At 41.0% G+C, this 27682-nt stretch overlaps 2 protein-coding genes across 2 annotated transcripts; one reads left to right on the top strand and one right to left on the bottom strand.

The window, feature by feature from the left end:
- The first annotated feature begins 20727 nt into the window (after window positions 1–20727).
- Window positions 20728–24564, top strand: LOC130740948 (LRR receptor-like serine/threonine-protein kinase HSL2). The gene is made up of 2 exons (XM_057593681.1): window positions 20728–23906; window positions 24000–24564. Exons 1-2 carry the CDS (start codon window positions 21335–21337, stop codon window positions 24374–24376), a joined length of 2949 nt encoding a protein of 982 aa, XP_057449664.1. The 5' UTR covers window positions 20728–21334; the 3' UTR covers window positions 24377–24564.
- Window positions 24565–25173: 609 nt separating this feature from the next.
- Window positions 25174–27001, bottom strand: LOC130735862 (CASP-like protein 1C1). The gene is made up of 4 exons (XM_057587738.1): window positions 26873–27001; window positions 26047–26216; window positions 25813–25915; window positions 25174–25612 (listed from the first exon to the last, which is right to left on the bottom strand). Exons 2-4 carry the CDS (start codon window positions 26205–26207, stop codon window positions 25382–25384), a joined length of 495 nt encoding a protein of 164 aa, XP_057443721.1. The 5' UTR covers window positions 26208–26216; window positions 26873–27001; the 3' UTR covers window positions 25174–25381.
- Between the last annotated feature and the right edge of the window lie 681 nt (window positions 27002–27682).

Raw genomic sequence — 27682 nt, 5'->3', positions numbered from 1 at the left:
TTTTCCGTAGGTAATTCACAGTCATTTGGTAACCATGTTTACATTCATCATTCATCATTTGAGTTTGGTGTGTGAAAAATTTACTCTTAAAAAGAAATGGTGGTAGTGATTTTTGTGGTATTCAAAAATTATTTTAGGTGTGATATTCGCATAAGTGGTCTAGTTGACTATTTGCCATTTGTGATAGATTTTTGACCATCAAGGCTTATTATTATTTTTTTTGAAAAGATCAAGGCTTATTGACGATAAAGAAAGCGACATCTAGATATTGTAGTCGGTGAATGATGAAAATGATGGTACAGGTTCCGACATCTCTACTTTGGAACAAAATTTTGGTGATCCAGAAGATAAAAAAAAAATCAGTTGAGAACATTTTAAAAAATTACTTTGCAAATAATTAATGATGATAATATTAATATTTAAAATTTATATACGAAAGAAAATGTTCATACAAATATATGAATAAATATATGAATGATGACTCAATCAAAACATATATGTTTTTTTTGTTTTTATCTAAGCATATATATTTATTGGTATATATCATATCCCGATGTATTTGTTTGCATCCCTTTTTCATTTGAAAGTTGTATTCAAGTCTCCCTCATTATTCAATAAAGATGATTTTTGTTGTAAAAAAAAATATCATTTTAGGTGCCACATATTTATCTGAAAAACACCTAAAGTCAGTGACGGATCTAGAAATTTGATGTAGTGAGGGCAATATATACATATAAATTCGAAAAAAAAAATAACATATACTATTAAAAGGGATGACGCGTTTTACCAAAGAAACACAAGTGATAACATTTTTTACCAAAATGAACATAAGTGAGGACATTTTTTTACCAAATTGACCATAAAAAACCACAAACTTTAATTTTACTACTCAAGTGAGGACATTTAGTAATGTGAGACACAAGTGGAGCATTTAGCATTGTGGAACATAAATGATGACATTATTTATCAAAGAAGCCATAAAAAACCCACATACTTTTAATTACCACTATTTTTTTTTCTAATATTTTTTCCAAAATTAAGATACCGCACTTACCCTCATACCCTTGCACTTAAATCCGTCCCTGCCTAAAGCTAAAAGAATTAGCCACACATGAGAACGTTATGTGAAGTGCAAATATAGTTTCCTTTTATAAGCAAGTGCAAATATAGTTGGTTTACAATATATTTTTGTGAGAAAAGACCGGCCAAAAACAGCTTATATAAAAGTCCATGAGAATGAGGTTGTAGGTGTGTGAATGGGACATGATGATTTACGACACAGAGTGAGCGAGCACTAACACATTATACATTAGTATAGTATTATCTGATCGAGAATAAAATGACATTTACAGCAGGATCGCATCGATCGCATGCAGTTAGTATCCAAGGTAAGGTAAATATACTATACTAGTTAATATATATGGGGAAGAGAGTCTCGTGTCTCGCCAAAAATGGAGACAAAGCATAAGTCGAAAAAGAGGCGTCACCGGCCCAAACACGCTTTTGCTTTTGCTTTACCGCACGGACAAAAATGCTTCTCTCAGACCCGCTTATAAATCACTACTTTTCATCTCTCTGTCCTTCCATTCTCCATCTCCTCCTTCCTTCTCTTTCTTTTCATTCTGAGTTCAGTTGTACGTTAATTTAGACTTATGAGAGAGATCAGCATAATGAAGAGAAGAAAATTAACCCTACTTTGTATGTTCTCATGTCAAACAACCCCTTCCTTCCTTTCTTTTCCTCAAGAGGCACCAGCATCAACATACCCTCTTCGTCTGATATGACCAACTGTGTGAACAAGAGGTGATATCATATGCAATTTGGAAAGCCAAGGATTGCAGCAATGTAACTTTGCTCTTTCCCCCTATTTTTTATTTTATTTTAAAAAATATTATCGTTTATATTATTTGATACATATATAGAGAAAAACAGGCATACAGATTGGAGCCAGGCAGTGCTAAATTAGTTTTAGTTTTTATTTTTAAATTTAGTCACAATTTCTTTTTCCTCCTTTTGATCCTATGAGAATCAAGAGGAGGATTTAGATTTCCAGGGGTCATGGACCATTGCAGTATATCTAGGGGATTTCGTGTTCTCATCATTTCTGCGTGTATATCGGTTTTCCAATTTATATTATTGTGCCAATTATACATTAATTGAGAACAAACTTTTCTTTTCGTCCATATTTACCATCAATATAACAATATTAGAAATGTTAATGTATGATCATATTATATATTTGGAGTTTGCCTTTCTTCATGCTCTTAGCCCATCTAAGCGATTTTTACCTAGGTGTCCTCACGCCATACAAATTTTTACATTGACCAACATTTTAATTTTTTAACATAATACATGTAACCACATAAGATCGTAACTATTCAAAAAAAAAAACATAAGATCATAAATCGAATTGTCAAATTTAATCTTAAGCTAAGCTTTCAAAAAAAAAAAATTTCTTATGCTTTCAGTTTGGTCCATTCATTCATAGTGGTTTATGACAAGTGGGAAACATGCTTAACCCAACCCATTGACTTGCGAATCAAAATCGGAAACATGCTTCTGTGTATAATTTTGCACGTGATTTTCCCTAATAGGAAGGGATGTGATTTTAGGGTTTTTAGGTAGTGTGGGCAAAGAGATTAGTGCAAATAATTGCTTGTTTAATTTAATTAGGAAACAAAAGTTGACAAACAATAATTTGACCTAACCTCAAAGGATGTCAATCACCTAGGTAAGTCTTGGAATTCAAGTGTGAGTAAGAAAGTCTCACATTTAAAGATTAGGGGAGTAATAATCACTTTATAAGTGAGTAGACTCATACACCTAATACCTTAAGGTTTTGGGTGAAATATATGGTGTCCAATCCACTTGTAATTTGTTCATGTCATCCCAATGTGGATGATCTCTCGATTTTATCCTCTTGCGGCCCAACAATAGGCTTACCCTGAGGTATAGCATTGTTGTAGCGTCAAAGCTTAATTCAATTCTCTGGATGGAAATATCGTCATACCTTCTTGGAGAATCATCCATTATTGTAATCTCAAAGGAATTGTCTGCCTGATGAGTAGAGATGTCATCAGATTTGTGTTTTGATTTAAAATGAGATTTGAATTTTATTTATGTGTGGAATTGTTAGTGCAACAATCTAAACCAACTGGTTAGGACTTCCTCATCGATATACAAAGAAATACTCTTGAAGTTGCTAGTGAGATTTGATTCGGAGTGAAATAGCAATCTGCCAAAAAGCTCATCTCAAGGGTTTTCTCATGTGAAAAGGATGACTAGCAGTTTATGGTTATAATTGGGCATAGGTTCCAATTCAATGAAGTAATAACTAATAATTTAGGGGAGGTTAGGGGTAATAGTGGGTATAGAACGATTTTATATCACCCTTCAATTCGAATTAGCAAATTTATAGGGTTGGTGATGAGAAAAATATTGTGACTGCAAAATATAAAATATAAAAGAGTGAATGGTGAAATGAGAGATGCTATTTGACATGATGTCAAATTATGCACACTCTCCAAGTAAGACTGGCTTGTGTTTTTTTCATTTTCTAAAATGCGGGGTGTAAAGATTAACACAATATAAAATGAACATTGTTCAATTCAACTGTTGAAGTTTAGTTGTGACTTTTCATGTCACAAAATGTGTGTCATTTATCTTTATCCTTAAAAATGGATTGTATGCTCATTTGTGTGGAAAGAACATATTACAACACCTCATAGCTAGCCTAGCTAGGCCTAGGCACTAATGGATGTGAAAATTAAAGTAAAAGAACATAAATAAATAATAGGTGTAATATATACGATGTGATGTGATATGTTTTATGTGTGTTTTTACTGTTGTATAATCTTAACAGAACCATAAAAAAACTATTTTGAGCATTCGGATATTAATGTATCATTCTCCTGAGTGTTATTTCAAGAGAATATGTAAGATTTTAGTATGCAATTCAAAAAAAGTCTACAATTTACAAGTCAATATGTGTAGCATTTGGACATGACATATACGGACCACCCTGCCGCTGGTTTAATGGCACCAAGTCAACACAAGTTTAGAAACGTTCAAGTGCTGAAAATCACTTTTTCTAATTAATTTGGACTCTGCTCATTAACGGACTAAGGGGTCCAACCCAACGACTAGTCCACAGTAAAATTCCTAATCTGTGTGATAGACTTCAGCTTTTGACCTACCATGAATTAATCATCATTAGGAATCAAATTACAAACCAAAAGGCTGAATTAGCTCAACTAATTCCACCATTTTGTTTTCATTACAAGTAATTTAGGCTAAATTTAATTATCTACGCAATATGGTTGCAATTGCAAGTGACGCCCAAAACCAGGAAAGTCCATGACACCATAAAAGGCCATGAATAGACTGCTCCATGACCCGTAAAGTAGCTCTGTCATTTTCCTCGTTCAATTACCAAATGATGCACTATCATCACCCACCACAACCGACAATATTTTTTTTTTTTTTTTTGAAAGTCACAACCGACAATATGTTTCTAGCACAGTTGATTGATAGATAATTGAATTCTTAAAATATTTAGTTAATGATTTGATCCTAAATGTATGTATGGAAAATGACTTGTTAGTAGATATTTTTCCACTTAATATAATTTTAGAGTTTAAAAGGAATTAATCTTATGACTACCAAATTAGAAGATACTTAGTAAAAATACCATGACCCACAAGCAATACTCTTGCAAAGGTCATGATCACCTTATCAAGTTCAATGGGGAAGGAGGACACTGACAAAATTGATTATCTTCAGTGGAGTCAACAAAAGCATTCATTATCTTGTAGTGGATGCTGCTGTATTTACTGCCAAAGGGACCATGGACATGGTGAATGTCTGGTTAAGTTCTAGTCCTCCCAAAAATCATGAATATCACTTCTTCTCCCAGCTTGGAAATCTAGTATGATGCATCCAAACATGCACTAATTAGAGTAGTAAATTACATGGATGTTTTTAACTAATTAAACTTGTAAGATTTTGTGCTTGCAAGTTGCATCTTCACTATCATATATCCGTAATTTAATTTAGTTGATGCTTTAATCTTTTAAGTATAATTTGAAGTACTAATACCGTCAAGTGGAATGGCAATTAGATGTGATGAGCTTCATTAATTATTTGTTTAACCCTCGGGAGCAATGTAAATGAAGGTGGGAGACAGCTCCTTCTTCTATACCAAACAGCTGATCCTTCACGGCGACGCAGAGTTGGAGGAACAGCATCTTCTGTTTTTATCAAATCTAGGACTATAGAATATAGATCTTTTGGGTAGAAATAGAAATCTGAGCTTTTCTTAAAATGTTACTGTCATTTTCCCTTCACAGAATATGGGCATTTCAAATTCTCTCACGCATGACCTTGTCACTATAGCAAACCTATGGCTCCAATTTTCTTATTCAATTGGACGCGTGTGTGGAATGGTTGTATAATCTATAGTGATGACTAGCACTCTAGCTAGCTGTTATTACATGACGTAATTTCCTTTGAGAGATTTCTATGAACAATAGATAAACACGTGTTTACGTGGATTTTTGGTAAACAAATATCCTCTTAGTTCGACTAAAGGAAGTTTAGATTCAGGGTCCTTTTGAGAAAACGCTTTGCCAAAGTATTGTGTGTGTGTGTGTGTTTTTCGACAAAAACGAATTGGTTTAGACAGAACTGAATTTCATTAAACACGGGTCAATTACAAAGGAGTCACATACATAAAATAACACAAAAACTAACAAGAGATGTGGATCTCGACAAGAAAATGCATAAAGGAACTGGGAATTAAATAAGCTTAAACACGAGAAAACTAAAGCGTTGGTTCTGCAACATACTCCTCCATCATCACGTTGTGCTCCTTGAGTCTCATTGATGCGGACATTTGGAGCTTTTGGTGAATTTTCAGAGTTTGAGTTGGGAACCCCTTTTTCTGCTGCTGCTTCTTCTATTTATAGTGCTGTTCCTGCCCACGTTCTTGGCGGTTTTTCTTGGATGCATGATGGCTTCGTGGGTTTTGAATTTTGGCGCCATGCCCCACGTTTAGCCGGTGGTCTTCGCGCACGTGACTCTATTGTCACGTGGATGGTTCTGAGTCGTGGGCAACCGTTGCTATTCGTGGCATCGTGGGTATATGCACGTGCTTGTAGTTGCTTGTTACTCGGTAACTGCCTCTTCCATTAAGATGATCGAGATTTCTTCATCTGCTGAGTTTGTCGAGATATAGCTCTCACTAACTTGACTTTGAGGGACATCGTGTGCTGAGTTGCCGGTTTCGCCATAACCCTTTCTGTCGAGAACCCACCTTTGCACCATGGTGTCGAGAGTCGTAGTACTCGTAATTTTTAGCTTAACAGTTGCCCCCCAAGAATGTTGGTTGTCGACTGCTTTAGCTTGAAGACACCAAGCATTTTTTATCGCAGCCGTTCGATTCCAACGATTCAAGTACTTTGTGCTCTCGAACATTCGATCTTCAAGTCCAATCAGCAGCCATAACGTCTGATGACTTCTCCACTAGCTGACAGTTATAGCCTTTTTAGGGCCATGATTTCACCTATGCCAAAAAGCTAAGATGTGACATGAGTTAACTAATAAAATAATCGCTTGGACCCCAAATTTTTATAAATTACTGCTCAATGCGGCCTGGGTTCCGTTTGCCCTTCTGTGTATAAATACCCTCTTGGTATTCCTCGTTCAAGCTTTACTCTTTTCTCAAACCTTCAGCTCCTTCCCCCAGCGCTCTCACTTCATCTTCTTCCGTTTTCTCTGGAATATCTACCGTTTTCTTCAATGGCTTCCAATCCTGAGCAGACCATCCCGTTGGCCACTGAGCTTAAGCTGGATGAATCCAAGCGCGTGGCAATCCCGGAACCCCCAACGAAGCAGAGAAGAGAGCTATATGGAAATCCCAGGTACTCATTCCTTTCTCTGTTAATGGTACTTTACGCGCCATTTTGGGTCCTTTGAAAGTAGTGAAGCATGATAGGCCCAATAGTCTCCCTGAAGAACATGAATCATTTCACCCTAGCGTTAGGGGAGAGGAGCTTATTTTGGCATTTCAACCTTCTTACCGTATGCCATTTCTTTCCGACCCAAAACGAGCCTTTCGTTCAGCTCCTCCTAACCCCTCTGCTAACGACAAAGCCTACCTGAAATTGTTAGATAGGGTTGAGGAAGATAAGAGGCAACACTGGAAGGATGTCGGGATTCTCGACTTGATTCAGCTGTCGAGATCTCCAATCTCGTATAACCCTGCTATGTTGTTGAGTGCACTTTATTTCTGGGAGAGGTCCACTAATTGCATTCATGTTCCCTTTGGCATGATCACCCTCACCCTCTTGGATGTTGCTGCTATCACCGGATTATGGCCCATTGGTGATGATTATCACTCTGCACCTGCCACTGTTAAACCCATCTCGATTCCTACTGACAACATTTCTTTTAGTCGATTCATTAAGGACCATTATGTCGAGAGTGGTGAGGTGTCTGATGCTGAACATGTCGCTTTCTTGCTGTATTGGCTGTCTGCTTATGTTTTTTGCACCAAGTCTTTGCGTATTCCTGCCAAGCTTTTGCCCTTAGCCAATCTACTTCACGAGGGTCGACAACTCGCTATGGCTAGGCTTGTCCTTGACAACCTCTATCAAATGCTGAATGAAGCTGTCGAGGATATCCGGAATACCAAGACCGTCTCTCTGAATGCAGCTGGACCTCTTTGGCTGTTTCAACTTTAGTTGAATGCAGTCTTCGAATCTCTTCTGCCGGCACAAGATAATCCTCCAACTGTTTCTAACACCAGGATTGATGCCCACAGGCTCGAGACCTTGACCCCTGCTTATGATGCGTCGAGTTTTGAAGCTGATTTCAGAAAGTACTTTACCATGTTTCTCGAGCTGAAGCATTATCGTTCCAGTTTCTCTCCTTACAGCAAGGCTGTTCGTGGCCCTTTCTGGCTGAGGAATTCTTACCCTAATGCTTCTGATTCTGCATTGCCCAAAGAACACCACATCACGCTCTGGAGGACCCTCTTATCTCCTAGGGTTTTAACTGTGGGCTTTGCTAGCAGTGACTACACTCTATGTGGCTACAACCCTCAATTGGTTTCTCGACAGTTTGGGCTTAGCCAAGTTCTACCCAACACTTTATTTGACAAGAGTCTAGTCCTGTACCCCGGAGCTATTAAGAGGGCTCCTGCTTTCGACACGACTGTTCAGTTTTATAACAAGAAACTCCTCAACCTGAGCCCCTTCACTTACGCTCCTTCATATTATGCCACTAATGCTTTCAAAGCCTGGTGGTCTGAGTATTGGGCTCAAATTTCGAATCCCCTCGTAGATTGTCTGCAATGCATGACAGATGCTTTTATTTTGCAGAAGCAGGATCCGAAGAAGACCAAAGGTACGCACCTGGCAGAAATTCGATCTTTTCAAGAGTTCTTTGGTGTGGTATATTACCCAACTCTTCGCCTTCGAGATACGCTGATGAGGAGGGTCTATCTTTTGTTATTCGAAAAACTAGCTTTAGGTTCCCATCTTTGCCTACGAGTAGGTTTGCATTGGCCTTTCCACCGGTCTTGCCTAAATGGGTTGACCATGTAAACATAAATGTGTTGGCCAATCAAGCTCTACCTCCTCGAAAGCGAGTGACTTGGACTAAGTACCACCTATGGAACTTTCCGTATCATGTGCCCGTCGAAATCTTCAACCACATATCGCTGAACATGCGTATTGGTCAAGGTAATACTTCGACTTGGCCTAGGTTTTCCTGTTTTACTTCTTAATTTATCTTTTGTTTACGGCTGAAGTCATTACCCGACCAGCTCATCAAGTTATTTCCCCAGTGGCTCATTCTTCCAAGGACAAGCCAGTCGTGATTGAGGATGATGATGATGATGATGAGGATGATGATGTCAGTCTTGCTGACAAGCTCAAGGTACTTTCCTCATGCTTTTCCCTTTTTCTTTTCAATTTCTTTGGATTATGAACTAACGTATTCTTCGACAGAGTCGAAAAAGGAAACCTAAGCCTGTTGCTTCGGCCAGTCAGAAGAGGGCCAAAGGGGCTGGTGTTTCCACCACCAGTAGGGCTTCTAAGTTGGCATCTGATGCTCAACCAGAAGTCGATGACAAAGAAGGTGGTGGCGACGCCGTCATTCAGGTACGTTTTCCATTCTCGAGGGTACCTTGTGACATTTTAACCTGTGGTTTCCTAATCTGAGTCATTTCTTGTTTGTTTTGTTTCTTTTAGGCTGATGTCCATGAGCATTCCACTTCCAATCCTCCATCCCGTGAGAATTCTCCAGCTCCCAACCCTGCAAAATCCAAAGCTGAAGGTGTCGAGAAACCTCCCAAGGCCGCATCCTCGGCTAAAAAGACTTCAACATCTGAGGGAAGGAGGAAGGTCAGGAGCAAATCTGGTCATAAGTCTCCCCGCCGTTCCAGAAGCTCCACCAACTCGAGCCCTTCTAAGGAATCTGCTTGCCAGGTATCTTTATATTTTTCATGTTTTGTTGGCTCCTCTAATATGCATTTTACTTTATCAAAAAGGGCATTAAAGAGGTTTTTCTTGTAGGAAACTCAAGGTGCAACCTCTCCCATTCGCGAAGCAGAACCTCTTCCAGGCAAGGATGATAACCCTATGCCTCCTCCAAAATCGACTGCCACTGTGCAACCTTCGCCTCAAGCCAAGGGTGGCTCTTCATCTCATGTGTCTAGTGAAAAGCTCGACACTTTATTTGAGGAGGACCCGCTGGCAGCTTTGGATGGCTTTCTTGATGGCACCTTGGAATGGGATTCTCCACCCCATCAAGCTGATGCCACTGCTGAGACTGCTCAATCTAGTGGGGTGGCCAATTTTCAGCAAATCGAGGAGAGTATGGTCGGCTGAAGGCTATTGTTTTCGCCAGTGGGTTTCTCGACCAGATCCAAGTTGATCCTCAAGCGAGCCATGCTGCTAAGGAATTGCTCGTCTTCCTTCTTGGCGAAAAACTTGATTCTCATCAGGCTGCTGCTTTGGCCAACCTTCAATCCTTCTTAGTGGATGCTTCAGCCACTTTTCATCAAGTTAAGGACGTTGGTCAAGCTGTCAGCCTTAAGGAAGCAAAAGTCTCTTCTGGTAAAGCTCAAGTTGCAGCAATGAAAGAGGACTTCAAGAAATTCACTGCTAGGAAGGTTTTAATTGCAGATGAAATTTCTGAAGTCGACACTAAACTTGAGGAGCTGCATCGAGAGATCACCAAGTTGGAGAAAAAGCGAGCTGATTTGGTCGAGGAAGGCCCTGCTGTGAAGGCTCAGTTGGATGTGCTTACTAAGGACTCCAAGGCTCTGATCATCTCGACAAAAGATGTTATCAAGGAGTTGGAGGTTGACCAGGCCGTGAAGAAGGATCTCGATGCCAAGATTGCCACCTTCGCTGATCGTTTGAACTCTTTTAAATCCCTGCTTTAGGACTCTCTCTTATCAATATGTAATGATGACACTATTTTAACCATGGCTTTCGATGCCAATTTGCATGTAATATTTCGACAATGGTTTTGGCACGTAGGCCATATAATTTGACGTTTAATTTGCCATGTCTTTTCAGTTTCCATTGTGCATTTATTCTGACGGCTATTCGCTTATTGTTGCACCGTTCAAACTCCCTTGCATCCCCTTACGTAGTCATTACTTGGTTTCTGGGAAATAAGCCAATTTATTGCCATCTTATACCACGTTTTCTTGATTCAATGAAAGTCTTTGTTCATTAAAGGCCAAAGCCATTTACGATGGTAGTGGTAATTTATGTGGCCTGTAACCATAAGATGAAGAGTTGGCAACTGATTGCCACTAATTAATGCACTCCTTTGTTGTTATACTATAAATAGAGCATTCTTGGTTACTTCTCTTCAGTAACTTCTTCAAACTCTCCCTTGCCTCTTTTCCAGAATTCCTTTCCTGCTCTTACACACCCTTTCAACCATGGCTAGCCGTCGTGTTCTTAACCAGATCCGGAGCTTGGCCTTTGACGAAGACCTGTTTTGGGAATTGCATTCCTCTCTTTCTCTGGCTGAAGAGCTTACCAGGCTCATTAACCAGCTTTTGCAGAGGAATATTATTGCCTCTGTAAAAACCCCTCTTCTGGAGTTTCTGGGCCTCCTGCATGAAGCTGTACCCCTATATGAAGAACACCGGGAGCTTACTGCTCGAGTGTTCTTTGCTGAACATCAAATTGAGGAGAAGATGGAAGAATTTGAAGAGTTGAAGGCTGCTCTGAACCAAGCGGACCCTGAGGGGAGTGTGGGAGCTCTGAAAGCCTTGGTGGACAAGCTTTCTTCCACTGCCCGTGAGGAGCTGGATCTTCGACAGGAGAAATCGAGACTGGAATCCCAACAAGAGGATGTCTTGAGGCGCATGGAGCCTCTTAGGGCCAAATACGATAGTTATAGGGCCAATCCCCCTTTTTAAAGTTTCTTTGCCATAGTTGTAAATGCTCTATTCTAATTAATAAAACATTCGAGTTTGGCAATTTACTTTATTTATTTTCTTATTCTTGCTTCCTTATTCGATGTTTATTTCATGCAACGTTGGCTTATACGTTTTTAAGTATTTGCCATTTACCGTTATTTGTCGATTTCGACCTCCTAATTCTTTAATCGAATAAGCGTTGTTTAGAAGTACTTTCTCGACTGTGAAAGGGCCTTCCCAGTTTGGGGCCCACTTTCCATAGCGTTTATCCCTTTTATCGACTGGTAAGACAACCTTCCATACGTAATCACCGGGTATAAAAGATTTAACTCTAACCTTTTTATTATAAGCTTTAGCAACGCGATCCTTTTGCCTGGTTAAGGTATCCAACGCCAATAGTCTTTCTTCATCGAGATTGACCAATTCATCAAGCATCATATTCCAATAGTCTTCACTTGGAATTTCCTCTTGCCTTTGAATTCTGCATGACTGTAAATATACTTCCGCTGGTAACACCGCTTCTTGGCCGTATGCTAGTCGAAATGGCGTTGCCCCGGTAGCTTCTTTAGGTGAATTCCTGTAAGCCCAAAGCACTTGGCCCAATGTTTGATGCCATCTTTTAGGTTTTCGACCAACATGTTTTTTAATCAAGGAGATCAATGTTTTGTTGGCCGCTTCTACTTGACCATTCGCTTGAGCGTAATAGGGAGTCGAGGTTAGGAGTTTTATGCCCCAAGATTCCGCGAATGATGCCACTTTTTGGCCTACAAATACTGTGCCTTGGTCTGTAGTAAGTGACTCAGGTAACCCGAAACGATAAACTATGTGATTCTGAATGAAATCGATCACCGTGTCCTGGGTAACATTTTGTAGAGGAATTGCCTCTACCCACTTGGTAAAGTAATCTATAGCCACTATTATGTACTTGTGTTGCCTAGAAGAACATGGGTTAATTTCGCCAATTAGGTCTAAAGCCCATCCCCTGAATGGCCATGGTTTAATGATTGAGTGTAATTCACTTGCTGGCACATGTTGTATCCCTGCGTGTCTCTGGCAATCTTGGCACCCCTTGGCATACTCCATGCAATCTTTCATGATAGTAGGCCAATACATCCCTTGTCGAAATAGGATCCATTTCATCTTGATTCCTGCCTGGTGGGCACCACATAGCCCATCGTGAACGACCGAGATTGCTATGAACGCGTCGTCTTCGCTTAAACACTCCAGTAGTGTTTCGTCGACGTTTTTCTTGAATAGCTCGTTTCCCATGATGACATAGCTCATTGCCCTATACTTTGTCTTTCTGTCTGTAGTACCCACAGGATTTTGCAAGTAATCGACAATTGGCTTTCTCCAATCATTAGGTGTCATATTGTCAATAACCAGGATGTTGAGGTCAGAGGGGTTTAGTTTTTCTTTGACCTCGATAAGCTCTTTTAACCTACATTTATCGACCATATATCCTGACGCGATTTGTGCCAATTCATTGGCCTCTTGATTGTCTACCCTGGAAACATGACCTAGCCTAGCTTCGTCGAATTTGGCCAACAAATTACTAGCTTTCGTGTAGTACCTAGCTAGATTTTCACTGACGCACTTGTATTCCTTGGTAAGCTGCTTTATTACCAACTCAGAGTCCCCTTTTACGACAACATTCTTTGCCCCAAGGGCTATCAGGATCTCGAGGCCTGATGTTAATGCCTCGTACTCAGCCTCATTGTTTGAGCAGTTACTCTTAATCCTAAACTTGAATTTCGTGGGGATGCCCCTTGGGGATACTATGAACATCCCGATTCCGGTGCCATTCTTATGGCTGGAACCGTCGAAAAATAGCTTCCAAGGTTGGATGCCTACGTAAGTTACGATTTCTCGAGGCAAAGTATGATCTGCCAGGAAGTCAGCAATTGCTTGTCCCTTAACTGCCTTTAGTGGGGCATAAGTTAGTGAATACTCGGTTAGGGCTAAAGCCCATTTACCAATTCGACTATGCAAGATAGGTTTGGATAACATGTGCTTTATTATATCATAATGAGAAAAAACCATTACATCGATTGGCTTTATATAATATTTCAGCTTTACACAATAGAAGTACAAGCATAAGCACAATTTCTCGATCATGGTGTATCGAGTTTCTGCATCATTTAACACCCTACTTAAGTAAAATATGGCTTTTTCCTTGCTATCTTCATCTTCTTGAGCCAACATGCTGCCAATGGTTCCATCCGTGGCAGAGATGTACAGCTTCATTGGCTTTCCTTTTATAGGTGGTGCCATTACATGTGGGCTGGACAAGTACACTTTGAGTTCATCGAACGCTTTTTGGTGCTCTGCTTCCCAGCGGAACGCATCTTCCTTTTTAAGTCGAAGAAGTGGGGAAAATGACTTGGTCTTCTCGCTGAGGTTGGCAATGAATCTCCTTAGGAAGTTAATCTTTCCCAATAATGATTGCAGTTGTTTCTTGCTAGTTGGTGGACTAGTGTCGAGAATGGCTTTAGCTTTGTTCTTGTTGATCTCGATGCCCTTTTTATACACCACAAAACCCAAAAAATCACCTGCAATAACACCAAAGGCACATTTAAGGGGATTCATCTTCAAGCCATATTTTCTCATCCTCTCAAAGGATTTCCTTAGATGCAACAAATGGTCATCCCTTGATGGGGATTTCACCGCAATGTCATCAATGTAAACCTGCATGAAAGCTTCGATAAAATCATGAAAAATGGTATTCATTACCCGTTGGTAGGTCGCGCCAGCGTTTTTCAACCCAAATGGCATGACCACCCACTCGTATGTCCCCAAGGCACCAGGACATCGAAAAGCTGTTTTCGACACATCCTCTTCTACTATGAAGATTTGGTTGTAGCCTGAGTAACCATCCAACAAGCTTAAGTATTCATGACCAGCAGCTGAATCTACCATCATTTCAGCAATAGGCATGTGATACTCATCTTTTGGAGTGGCAGCATTAAGATCTCGAAAATCAATGCAAACCCTCATCTTTCCGTTCTTCTTGATCACTGGAACCACGTTGGCTAACCAGTCCACATATCGAGCCGTTCTGATAAATTTACATCTAAGGAGTCTTTCGATTTCTTCCTTGATTTTCACCAACACATCTGGATGGAACCTCCTGGGTAATTGCTTGACCGGTTTCCTGTCTTCTTTGATGGGTAACTTTAATTCCACCAATTCTCGACTAAGGCCAGGCATTTCATCATAATCCCAAGCGAAACAGTTTTTGAATTCCTTGAGTAATTTCACCATCCTGTCCTTTAGCTCCGGGTCAATAAGAGCACTGATGTATGTTGGCCTTCTTTCTAAGCCATCTCCCAGGTCCACTTCTTCCAGAGGGTCTTGTGCTTCGATTTTCTTGGAAATGTCGACCACTGGCTTTTCGAAACCTAATGGACCGTCATCATAGATGCAATCCAGTCTCAAATCGCGAAGGTCCTCGAATTCGCATTCATCGACACTCTGCTCGTTTTTTCTTATGCACGTGTTATCCTTATTTGCTGTTGCCTCCTCTTGAGGTGTCATTTCGACAGGCAAGATTGAGGCATTGGCTTCGTCGGTAGCCATTTCTTTGGCTATTCTTGCGGCCTCTAAGGCCGTCCTTATTCTGTTCTCGGCTGCGTAAGCCGAAATTCGAGCTAGGCTCGAATTAATCATCTTTAACCTCATTTTGCCACTCAGTTGTGGCATCCTTTTCTTCATCGCTGTGCCATCCACTCATGGCATCATGTTTGTATGCTTCATTAAGGTTTAAACCCCTGATGGGATCCAACGTCACCGAATACTCCGAGTACGGGTTGAAATATTGAGAGGCCACTGTGTCTAGAGGAGCAATTGTGGCTAAACTTTTCTCGAAATTCTTTTTGCTGACGTAACCTGTCTCCGCTAAGTAGTAGCTCTGATCTGCTTGCACGTTCTCGACGACCCCATCCAATTTCCAAATGGAAATTCGTTGCTGCAGGGTTGAGGGCACTGCCCCCACGCCGTGGATCCATTCTCTCCCCAATAGCAGGTTGTAGTTGGCTTTTGAGGGTACCACGATGAACAACGTGGAACGGGCCACCGTCCTTACGGTTATGTTCAACATAATTGCTCCTAAAGAAGAACCTGTCTTCCCTTCGTAGTCGGAAAGGACCATGTCGTGAGGGATTAGGTCTGCTTCAGTTTTGCCCAACTTCTTGAGCATAAACTTAGACATTAAATTGATTGTGGCCCCTCCGTCGACAAGAACTTTATTGACTCCTTTTTCGTCGACTTTGGCCCAAACGAATAACGGCTTCAAGTGGCTTTTCATCTGCTCCGTTGGCCTCTGGAAAATAGCTCTTTCGTCCTCGACGGATCCTTTTTGCATCACGTAGTAGCATAAGGGGTTGTCATCTGGCTCTTCCTCGTCGTAGTAGTCTTCTTCATTCTCGGTGACCTCTGAGATTCGGTCGAATTCAGCAGGTAAGATAGACACTATGCAGATGATGTTAAGATCTTCCCCATCACTGTCGTCGAAATCGTCGAGCATGTCTTCGTCCTCATCCTCGACAGCATCCTTCCCTTTTTCCTTGGCTGGATTTGGTGGCACGGTCGCTCCTTGTTTGATGGCGTGGTCAAGTTGATTAATGATTGACGCCACACTAGGTTCGCTGCGCGGGTTGTCTTCGGGCTTTATGTCCCATAATGAACGGAACTTGCCACCCATTTCCCTTTCCGCTTTCCTCTTCCTCAGGAAACGTCTGAACTGAGTTCTGGTCATTTGTTCAGGAGCATAATAGTTCCCGGAGCCATAGGAGTAGTTCCGCGACACACGGGAATTGTTGATGTAAGAAGACCCCTAGCCCAAGTCGATTTTCTGCCACTTGGGGTATGGTTTTGGCCTTGGAGGTGCTGGCTTGAACCATTGATTTTTTGGTAACCCAGCATCAGGGACATAAGTCTTATCCTTGCTTCTTAACTTTTGGCCTTTATGGCCATCGAGTTCTTGATCTCTTTCAACCCACTCCTCGTGGGGATATTTCAACCTTCTAGACACAGGCATTTTGCTCTGGTAATGCCTCTTCATCTCAGAATCTTGATAGGCTTTGGCTGCTGACTTGTCGAAAACGGCACTACATCGAGGACAAAGCATGACTTCTTTCTCGCCATCTTTGCTTCGTGACAAAAACTCAACAAGAGTTTCTCCTGCCTTGGGGTAAACTTCCTCTAGGCTCACCTCTTTTGCGACCTCCGGTTCTTCGACAGCCATGTTTTCCTCCTTTGCCTCCTCGAGTGTCAGGCCCAGATTTAGCTTCTCAGAAATGTCGACCATGCCAATGTAGAAAGGTTCCACGTAGTTGGCTTCAGCTACTTGCAGTGGGTCGGAGTCAATCTTCATTTGGCTTTTGGCTTTTTCATCATACTTGAGTCTTCCTGAGTCCAATGCCCCTTGCACAAGGTCCCTGAAACGAACACACTGTGAGGTCCAATGGCCAAAAAAGTTGTGATATTTGCAATATTTCTTCCCTTTCCTTTGTTCAGGAGAAGGAAGTTTTTGGTCTTTAGGGACCACAAGCAAACCATCAGACACAAGTATATCATAAATTGCATCACATTTGGTCACATCAAAAGTATAAGTTTTCACAGCCGGAATCGTGCTCTTGGGGTTTTCCTCCCCAAGTTTGTTTTCACGTGGCTTCAATGCTTTACAAACATAAGGATCGCCTGGCTGAAGTTCAGCCAGATTGACATCATTTAATTCGACGTCTACAGGGACTTCTCGATAGACACATGGACTTTGACATACTGGGTCAGCATCTATGTACGCCACTTTTTCCTTCTTTGGCCACTTAGTAGTTTTGGCCCTTTCCTCAGACTTTTCGGCCTTTAGCAATTCGATGTGCCTTACTCTATCTGCGAGCAGAGACATATCTCGAATGTATTGAGTATCGATTTTCTTTCTAATAGAATACTCTAAACCACCAGCGGCTAAGACCACTAACTCGTGTTCAGGGACGTGAGTGAAACATCGAGATTTAAGCATCCTAAACCTGTTTAGATAATCATCAATAGATTCTGCTGGCTTTCTTTTGACACTAGCCAAATCCTTCAAGCTCACTTTGCACTCTCCCCTAAAGAACTGTTCATGGAAAATCCTTTCCAACTGGGCCCATGTGTGGACTGACCTAGGAGCGAGGGTGGTGAACCAGGTAAATGCATTCTTAGTTAAAGAACTCGGGAAGTAATTCATTTTTAAATTTTCATTGATGGCTAGGTCTCCTGCTTCGATTTGGTACCTGGCTATGTGTTCTATAGTGGACTCTCCCGAATCCCCCGAGAACTTAGTGAATTTGGGGACCTTCCAGCCTCGAGGAAGTTCTGATTCGAGAACCTCCTCTGTAAAGGCTGACACAAAATGGGGTCTATTCGCGAAACCCACGTTGAAACCATGTTGGTTCAACAATTGCTCCACTACAGCAGCAACATTTTGTTGCCCCCCAGCATTCTGGTATCGAATTCTTTCTAGCACACCATCAGCATGTTCTTCCCTGTTCACCATGTACACATTTTGCAACGGTGGCTGCACTGCCTCGTTCCCCCTAAATAAAGGGTTTGCCCCCATATCTTGGTGTTGTGGCACTTGATAGCGCACAGGGGCGGGGTTAGGCAATGGGATTTGGTTAATCCCTGGTGCTGGTTGGATTTCGACTGGTGCCCCCAGGGCTGTCGCCAAACGATCCATCTGACGTGCCAAATGCTGATTATTGGCATTATTATTTTGGAGCACTGGATTAAGTAGTTCACCTATCTGTCGAGATAACATGTTAACCATTTCATGGTTACTATCATCTACTTGCTGCCTAATGGCTTGAAGTGAACCAGTATTCATACCTGTAGATAAATAAATTTGTGAACTAGATCCAGGAATAGGAGGGCTAACTTGACTCCCTAAATTTAGCATTGTTCCATTTGCCCCAAAAGGGGGTATGCTGAATGGGGGAACACTTTCAGGGAACGTCGAATACGTGCCTTGTATGCCTTGCATCATAGACGTAGGCATACCATAAGGCATGTTTTCCCTCGTAACCGTTGGAACAATCTGTGCCTGTACTGATGTGGATACAGGCATTTCTGCAACTGCAGAAATTGCCACGTTCTGGGTTGGCATACTGGTGCCATGCCCCATTCCCGTAGACACTTCTTCATTATTATTACCGCTACTTCCCCCAGGGCTGCTCTGATTACCCACGTTAGACCCTTGAGGAGAGGTTCTTCCTCGATTGCTTGCCATACTTACAGTTTTATCACTTCTCAGGTGCATATAAAACGTAAATCACAACCAGGGCAAGTACCAATACCAAGTAGCATGCAGCAAACAAAACACACAAAACGCTTCTGTAAAACTTAGTTTTCACAAAAACAGTCCCACTGGGCGTGCCAATTTGTTTACGTGGATTTTTGGTAAACAAATATCCTCTTAGTTCGACTAAAGGAAGTTTAGATTCAGGGTCCTTTTGAGAAAACGCTTTGCCAAAGTATTGTGTGTGTGTGTGTGTTTTTCGACAAAAACGAATTGGTTTAGACAGAACTGAATTTCATTAAACACGGGTCAATTAAAAAGGAGTCACATACATAAAATAACACAAAAACTAACAAGAGATGTGGATCTCGACAAGAAAATGCATAAAGGAACTGGGAATTAAATAAACTTAAACACGAGAAAACTACAACGTTGGTTCTGCAACATACTCCTCCATCATCACGTTGTGCTCCTTGAGTCTCATTGATGCGGACATTTGGAGCTTTTGGTGAATTTTCAGAGTTTGAGTTGGGAACTCCTTTTTCTGCTGCTGCTTCTTCTATTTATAGTGCTGTTCCTGCCCACGTTCTTGGCGGTTTTTCTTGGATGCATGATGGCTTCGTGGGTTTTGAATTTTGGCGCCATGCCCCACGTTTAGCCGGTGGTCTTCGCGCACGTGACTCTATTGCCACGTGGATGGTTCTGAGTCGTGGGCAACCGTTGCTATTCGTGGCATCGTGGGTATATGCACGTGCTTGTAGTTGCTTGTTACTCGGTAACCGCCTCTTCCATTAAGATGATCGAGATTTCTTCATCTGCTGAGTTTGTCGAGATATAGCTCTCACTAACTTGACTTTGAGGGACATCGTGTGCTGAGTTGCCGGTTTCGCCATAACCCTTTCTGTCGAGAACCCACCTTTGCACCATGATGTCGAGAGTCGTAGTACTCGTAATTTTTAGCTTAACAACACGTTTCAAGTGTTCTGTTTAATTTTAAATGTATATGATGTAAGCTTAGATGTATATTTAAATCATATCATATCATACAGTAATAGTAATTTGGCTTAATTGCACTTTTGGTCCCCCAACTATTGCCTTCCTGCGAAAATCGTCTCCAAACTTCAAAATTAGCAAAACACGTCCTCCAACTATACACCCGGTTGCGAAATTGGTTTTCCGTTAACTTCCGTCAAAAAACTAACAGAATATTCCGTTAAAAATGAATTAAAAAATAAAAGAAAAATTCTTCTTCTTCCTGTTCCAGCATCACCTTCTTCTTTCTGTTCCAACTTCTTCAATTGGGCCATGCTCTCTTCTTCTTCGTTACACCGCCAAGCTCCTGTTATGCCGGTGATGGCGGCGTTTTCCAAGCTCCTGTTTCGCCGCCATCACTGACCGCTTTCCACCATCAACTCGCCTTCTTCCTTCGATTTTGATCTGAGCTCGCCTTCTCCTTATGGAAGTTGGGGTTTTCGTTCGGTATGGATTTGGGGTTTTTGAGATTCAAACCTCACCCTCATCACCTGCAAAATCTCATATCTGAATCGTTGGGCTGGTAGCGAGATTGGTGCCTTTGTGAGGGGTGGGTTTCAGGGGTGGGTTGCGGGTGACGGTGGGGATGGGGTTGGGTTGCGGGTGAGGTGGGGTGGGTTGCGATGGGTTTTGGGTGGGGATGGGTTTCATGGGTAGGTTGCAGATGAAAGAGGGGACAACAGAGACAGAGGGAGGAAAAGGGACAAGGATGGGATAGAATCGATGGTGATTTTTTATTTTATTTTCCAGCAATCTGTTAAGTTTTGGACGGAAGTTAACGGAAAACCAATTTTGCAACCGGGTGTATAGTTGGAGGACGTGTTTTGCTAATTTTGAAGTTTAGGGACGATTTTCGCAGGAAGGCAATAGTTGGGGGACCAAAAGTGCAATTAAGCCTAGTAATTTTATAGAATATGGTTATCTCAGATTCTCAGTCACAATATTCGATTCTTTCAGAAGTTTTGTTCTTAAATAGGATTAGGTGTGTTAGGGGGAATAATTCCAATTTCAGAACTCTGGAATGTTTGAAATCTTAAATCATCAAGCTCTATCTACTACCACTAGCGGTTCCTATGCTATACCATGATCACTCTCTTTTTGCCTAACACTCTTTCGTGAAGCCAATTGATATACAGAATAAAGCGATCCCAAGAAAACGATTCTTCTTCTGGAAGCATACATGCCTTCTAGACTCTGCTCTTCTGTTACTGCTTCCACATGTAAAATGCTCAGTCCTTTAATTTAAAGTCGGTGCCTTTTCCCATTTCTCATCCAAATCTTCCAAAAGACCAATCACGTTTCCCCTGCATGAATAACAGAAACTCACGAGCAACATCACTACTCATTGTTGTCTCACATTACATTAGGGATATGCTTGGTTTTAGTTCTAGATTCAGTAGACCGCGTGGATCCATCCTTCCAAAAACAACTATTCATCGCTTCAATTTGATGTAAAATCCTACTAGACGTGGATCCACTTGTATTTTCGAAACACAATCTATAACACAACACCTTCCTCTTCAATTACAAACACCCTCCTCAAAATTTCACCATTCTCATTATCTGTGTTCTAGAGGATGCAGCAGCAACATCCTTTCCCCATTTTGCTACTATGCTTGCTGTTCTCAAGTGGAATTGCCACAGCATCACTGGCTAGAGACTATGAGATTCTGCTCCGGGTCAAGAACACACAGCTTCAAGACAAGAACAAGAGCCTCCATGACTGGGTTTCAACCACAAACCACAACCCTTGTAACTGGACTGGCATCACCTGCGATGCTAGAAACAAATCAGTTGTCTCCATTGATCTCTCCGAAACTGCAATTTACGGCGATTTCCCGTTCGGTTTCTGCCGCATCCACACCCTCCAGAGCCTCAATGTTGCAGGCAATTTCCTCAGCAATGCTAATTCAATCTCTCCACAAACACTTCTCCCTTGTTCCAACCTCCAACGCCTAAACCTCTCCGACAACTTATTCGTCGGTGACTTACCGGAGTTCCCACCGGGGTTCACCAAGCTAACACACCTAGACCTCTCAAGGAACAACTTCACCGGCAACATTCCGGCCAGCTTCGGCCGGTTTCCGAAGCTGACCGTGCTCGTTTTAACCGCGAACCTTCTCACCGGAACAATTCCTCCATACTTAGGCAACCTCAGCGAGCTAACTCGATTGGAATTAGCTTACAATCCAATGAAACCAGGTCCATTACCTTCCCAGATAGGAAACCTTTCTAACCTGGAAAACTTGTTCCTCACCCAGTTGAACCTCATAGGAGAAATACCAAGCTCCATTGGCAACCTTGCATCACTCAACAACTTGGATTTGTCAGATAACTTTCTCTCCGGTGAGATTCCAAACACCATTTCAGGGTTGAAAAGTGTGATTCAAATTGAGCTTTACCTTAACAATCTCTCCGGTGAAATACCTCAAGGCTTTGGAAACCTCACCAGTTTGGTTTACTTAGACCTCTCTCAGAACGCTCTCACCGGAGCATTCCCAGAGGAACTAGCTTCCTTGAATCTCTCTTCTCTGAACTTGAATGACAACCTTCTTGAAGGTAAAGTCCCTGAAAGCTTAGCTGCAAATCCGAACCTGGTTCAACTGAGACTCTTCAACAACAGCTTCACCGGGAAACTACCTCAGGATCTGGGGCGAAACTCTCCGATAGAGGAATTCGATGTTTCATCGAATTACTTCACCGGAGAGTTTCCCAAGTTACTCTGCGAGAGGAACAAGCTTCAGAATCTCATCGCATTCACGAATGGTTTTTCTGGAAATCTCCCTGATGAGTACCAGAATTGTCATTCCCTGGAATACGTGAGAATCGAGTTTAACGAATTCTCCGGCGAGGTGCCGCCGCGGATTTGGAGCCTTCCACGGCTTTACTTTATGAAAATGCACAACAACAGGTTCGAAGGTCCTCTCTCTGCTTCCATCTCCGGCGCCACGGGACTCACCAAGCTCCTTTTATCCTCTAACAACTTCTCCGGGAAGTTACCGGCGGGAATCTGCGAACTCATTCACCTCTTGGAGATTGACATCAGCAACAACCGGTTCACCGGTGAAGTTCCTACCTGCATTACCGGGTTGAGGAAGTTGCAGAAGCTCAGGATGCAGGATAACATGTTCACCTGCGAGATTCCGGGTAACGTGACCTCATGGACTAAGTTAACCGAGCTGAACTTGTCGCACAACCGATTCTCCGGTGAAATCCCGCCGGAGCTTGGTAGCCTGCCGGACTTAATATACCTTGACCTTGCCGCGAATTCGCTGACCGGGGAGATTCCGGTGGATTTGACGAAGCTAACACTGAACCAGTTCAACCTCTCTGATAATAACTTGTCCGGGGAGGTTCCTTCAGGTTTCAACCACCAACGGTACTTGCAGAGTCTCATGGGAAACCCTGGTCTCTGCAGCCAGGTGATGAAAACCCTGCATCCATGTTCAAGACACAGACCAATTCCTCTTGTTGTTGTGATCATTTTAGCTATGTGTGTTATGGTTCTCGTGGGGACCCTGGTTTGGTTCCAGAAGAGAAATTCACGTGGAAAATCCACAGGTAGCAACTTTATGACAACCATGTTCAAAAGAGTGGGGTTCAATGAGGAAGACATCATGCCTTTTATAACCAGCGAGAACGTGATTGGGAGTGGTAGTTCAGGGCAAGTGTACAAGGTGGAATTGAAGACGGGGCAGACCGTGGCGGTGAAAAAGCTCTGGGGCGGGACGCAGAAACCGGACATGGAATCGGTGTTCAGGTCGGAGATTGAGACATTGGGTGTAATTAGGCATGCTAATATTGTGAAACTGTTGTTTAGTTGCAGTGGGGATGAATTCAGAATATTGGTTTATGAGTACATGGAGAATGGGAGCTTGGGTGATGTTCTGCATGCTGAAAAATGTGGGGAGTTGGAGGATTGGTCCAAAAGGTTCACCATTGCAGTGGGTGCAGCTCAGGGTTTGGCCTATTTGCACCATGATTGTGTGCCCGCGATTGTTCACCGGGACGTGAAGAGTAATAACATATTGCTAGACCATGATTTTGTTCCTCGCGTAGCTGACTTTGGATTGGCTAAGACATTGCAGCGCGAGGCCGGGGAAGGTCCTATGTCCAGAGTTGCAGGATCATATGGTTACATTGCTCCAGGTAAGTTTTTGGTTATCTATATGAATATGAATGTGTACTTTAGGAAAATTGATTGGTAACTTATAAATATCTACCTAATTGATCCAATTGCAGAATATGCTTATACACTGAAAGTGACTGAGAAGAGCGATGTGTATAGTTTTGGTGTGGTACTGATGGAATTGGTTACCGGAAAGAGGCCTAATGACTCTTCCTTTGGTGAGAGCAAAGATATAGTGAAGTGGGTCACTGAGACTGCTTTATCACCATCTCCTGAAGGTAGTAACATCGGAGGAGGTCTCAGTTGTGTTCTGTCTCAGATTGTGGACCCAAGATTGAACCCAGACACTTGTGATTATGAAGAGGTTGAGAAGGTTTTGAATGTGGCTCTGCTCTGCACCTCAGCATTTCCCATTAATAGACCCTCAATGAGAAGGGTGGTTGAGTTGCTCAAGGGCCATAAACCTTCTCCTGTATGCAGGAAAACTTAACAAGTTCTGTAGGAAATTTTGAACATATATTTATGAAGGACACTAACTATTATGAGTGATTGTTTAGTTGCTAATTGTATGTAGTTCTTCTTGTACACATTATGACGTGCGAAACATGTCTTGAACTTTTGATCAAAACAAAAGTAATTAGTGAATTGGAAAGTTACTGTCATTCTATACTCGAGAAATACCCTGCTGCAGGATTTGGCTTGAACTATTTATCTGTTTTTGGGGCATAACCCGGAAAAAAACAAAGATTGTGGGAAGAGTTAAGGATTAGCATTTAGACCTAGCTCAAACCACTCATCTTTCATACAAATGATTCCAAAAGTTTACATGTCTATAGGTGACACTGTAATATCAGTAACATGTATTGATTAGCTTATCAGTTGCAATTTAGCTGTTGAAGAAAACTAAAGAGATCAGAATGTTGTGATGGATCATGGATATTGATAGCACATAAAATCTTGTCCAGTAGATTGTCTTGATTCTTAAACACTATCTATTTTTTCACTAGACAAAAGCATACCATTGCTTATTCTTTCATGAATTTTTCAAGCACAGTGATTGCAGAAAAATCTGCAGATGTAGCATACTAGTTTAGGCAGTGTAGCATCCATTTCAGAGTTCTCAAAGTTCTTGTGGACTTCAATGCTAATTCTAACTTTTTGAGCAAATATTTTAAACTTTAAACTAAAATGAAATTGTGGCAGATGTTATTGCAGTACTGTTACAAGAGTACTATTAATTTTGCAGCATATAAAACCTATAGATAAATCCATGAATATGCAGGGGATAACAAAAAAAGACATTTAAACAATATGCTGGTATCATTACATAATAAAAATAATTTCTAACTAGGACAATGTTGACAAAAATACTAAGTAATAACCAGATGTTTTAGACCCATTGTTGTAATAAAAACAAAAAACTACGCAAAGTTCCGCAGTAGCACTCCTTGTAAATTTCTCTCTAAACACCAAAAAACTAAGCGAAGTTAAACCTCTAACTATCAACGAGAAAGGAATTTAATGCAGCTTGAATGGACAGCAAGTGCAGCATCACGTAAATTATCACAGCAACAAAGCCAAAACCAGCAGCTAAGAATAGTCGGAGGCAATAAAATGAAACTACGTGACATATGGGCGACCAACCAGAATGTAAGCTCCCATTCCTTTCCAGTAGAGCAACTGCTAATGCTGCTGAGCAACTTGAGGAGAGTATCACTACCAAAATCTAGTCAAACACAGCATCAACCAATTACAAAATGATGATAAATATGACTAAAAAAGAAAGAGCTTAACAAGTTAAGAGAATAAGAGACTATATGGATATGAACCAAATAGCACTTATAGGAGTTTCTCTACTAAAAAATACATTAGGTAAGCTCCAATAAGGGTTTTTGATTCACATCCAAACAGGATAGAGATTAGTACCCCATCTAAAGCCACTAGGAATCGCCACAGTTGGCTTTTTGCTGGAAGTAAAATTGCCAAAGCGCTGTAAATTGCAACTGTATAATTTGCAAATACAAAGCACCTGAAACAGTGTCACACAAAGTGAACCAAAGAGACTTATCAAAAGTTGGAATTAAATTTATAACCAATGTGGTCATAAGTAACCTGGGAATGCAAGAGTTTCTCCCCAATTGAACTTGCTAATGTACTTACCAATAGGCTGCCAAATCGCCAAAATAGACATGGACCAAATATTCCTCGTAGATCCTTCTTTCACGTGCAGTCAGCATCAAAGAGGCAGCAATAATGCAAGTCAAAGAGGCTGCAGCCCTCAAGCAACGCGGAAGAAGGGCAGAATCACTTTCAATTGCCATGAGTTATTCCTGAAGCACACCACAAATACAGATTCATAAGTTTATTTCATTGACGTCATGGTAAAGAATTCATTCATAAATTGTAATCAAGCCACCATTGAGTACTGACCTTGCTTCATTCACTGACTAATGATCATAATCATAAATCAAGTCACTCTTAATTTTTTAATTCAAACAAAAAAAAATTGAGTAAAAAAACTGCTGAATTTAGAAAGGCACATGACTTGGGGGAGAAAGGCAGAATGCACTTCCTAGTTGTATCTTCTTTGATCAATTGTGTATTCAGGACAGTTGGATAATGTTCAACAGTTCTCTTATTAGGGATTTCCTAGGGTGTCCAAGTTTAATTATTCTTAGGGTTTTAAATTGTTGTCCGCAACCGTAATTACAGCAACAACATCAAGATTTATGAGTCCCTGCAACGGCATCTCAATAGCAATTACGGCCACATAAACCCATATTTTTCTACAATTTTGCAACATAAACGTGACCGTGACAACAATTTAAAATGCTGATTATTTTAACTATGATGGAATATGATTCATTTACGCATGAGTTTTAACTTTTACTGATACGAACCCTTATTATTGTAATCTTGAAACATGTGTGAAATAGTCAAACTCATCGTAATAAGAAATCAACATAAGAGTTACCGTAAGTCATACCTGGTCTCTTCTTGAGTATTCTCTCTTGTAACCCTTCTTCTCCTTGCTCTCAAGGACACGAAATGTTCCTTTTCTGCTCTGAAACTTCCCTTCTCTGATGCAGGGAAGTGATGATCCGGTCTTTATTTATATCTGTTTTACGTTCACTCAAAAAAAGACCGGATCATGTTACATAGTAAAGATTATTTCTTGCCTTTTTAGAAAAAATTCTGATTGACAAGAAAGAAATAGAGGGGAGAGGGTTTGCCGCCAAATCACCATTTTTTTTAATATTATTAATTTCCTTTTATATATTCTACCTTAACAGGTAATCTAATCATGGTGCACCTCTACCAAAAAATAAATAAATCTAATCATGCACTAATATTGGAATGTCAAACGGTGTCAACAAACTTAAAAATCTAATCATGTACTAATAATATTTTAATTTTGAGGAAACAAAATAGTTGAAATTAGTAAAACGGAGTAAATGACAAATGCAAGATATAAAGGTGTAAACTAACATTAAAGGAAACATCAAATTGGACAATTTTTTATTTTTGGACACTATAGATTCACCACCTCTCATTCATCTCATTTTTCGTAAAAATGAGATGAATAAGGAAAATCAATTTCATAATTTAAAACTAGTGAAAAATGTTAACTTTTATAGATAAATAAGGGGAAAAAAAAGTTGAAATTACTTGGTAGAAAAGTAAAGATCTTACACATTATTGATTTTAATTGAGAATGAATCGAAGTATGATGAGATTTTGATTGATAACTTAAATGACAATAGAATTCTTTGTTCGCGTCTAGGGTGGACTTAAA

This window comes from Lotus japonicus, chromosome 2 (assembly GCF_012489685.1).
Source record: "Lotus japonicus ecotype B-129 chromosome 2, LjGifu_v1.2".
Taxonomy (NCBI): domain Eukaryota; kingdom Viridiplantae; phylum Streptophyta; class Magnoliopsida; order Fabales; family Fabaceae; genus Lotus; species Lotus japonicus.
The sequence above is the reverse complement of the archived record's forward strand: the minus strand, read 5'-3'. Positions and strand labels throughout refer to the sequence as shown.

What these genes read in the sequence shown, in the direction of transcription:
- LOC130735862 (XM_057587738.1), bottom strand. Translation starts at nt 26,207, where the DNA reads ATGGCAATTGAAAGTGATTCTGCCCTTCTTCCGCGTTGCTTGAGGGCT. An exon ending in GGCGATTTGGCAGCCTATTG is followed by an intron (nt 25,916 to 26,046) that starts GTAAGTACATTA and finishes ACACTGTTTCAG; the next exon opens with GTGCTTTGTATTTGCAAATT. An exon ending in TCCTAGTGGCTTTAGATGGG is followed by an intron (nt 25,613 to 25,812) that starts GTACTAATCTCT and finishes GTGTTTGACTAG; the next exon opens with ATTTTGGTAGTGATACTCTC.
- LOC130740948 (XM_057593681.1), top strand. Translation starts at nt 21,335, where the DNA reads ATGCAGCAGCAACATCCTTTCCCCATTTTGCTACTATGCTTGCTGTTC. An exon ending in ATATGGTTACATTGCTCCAG is followed by an intron (nt 23,907 to 23,999) that starts GTAAGTTTTTGG and finishes ATCCAATTGCAG; the next exon opens with AATATGCTTATACACTGAAA.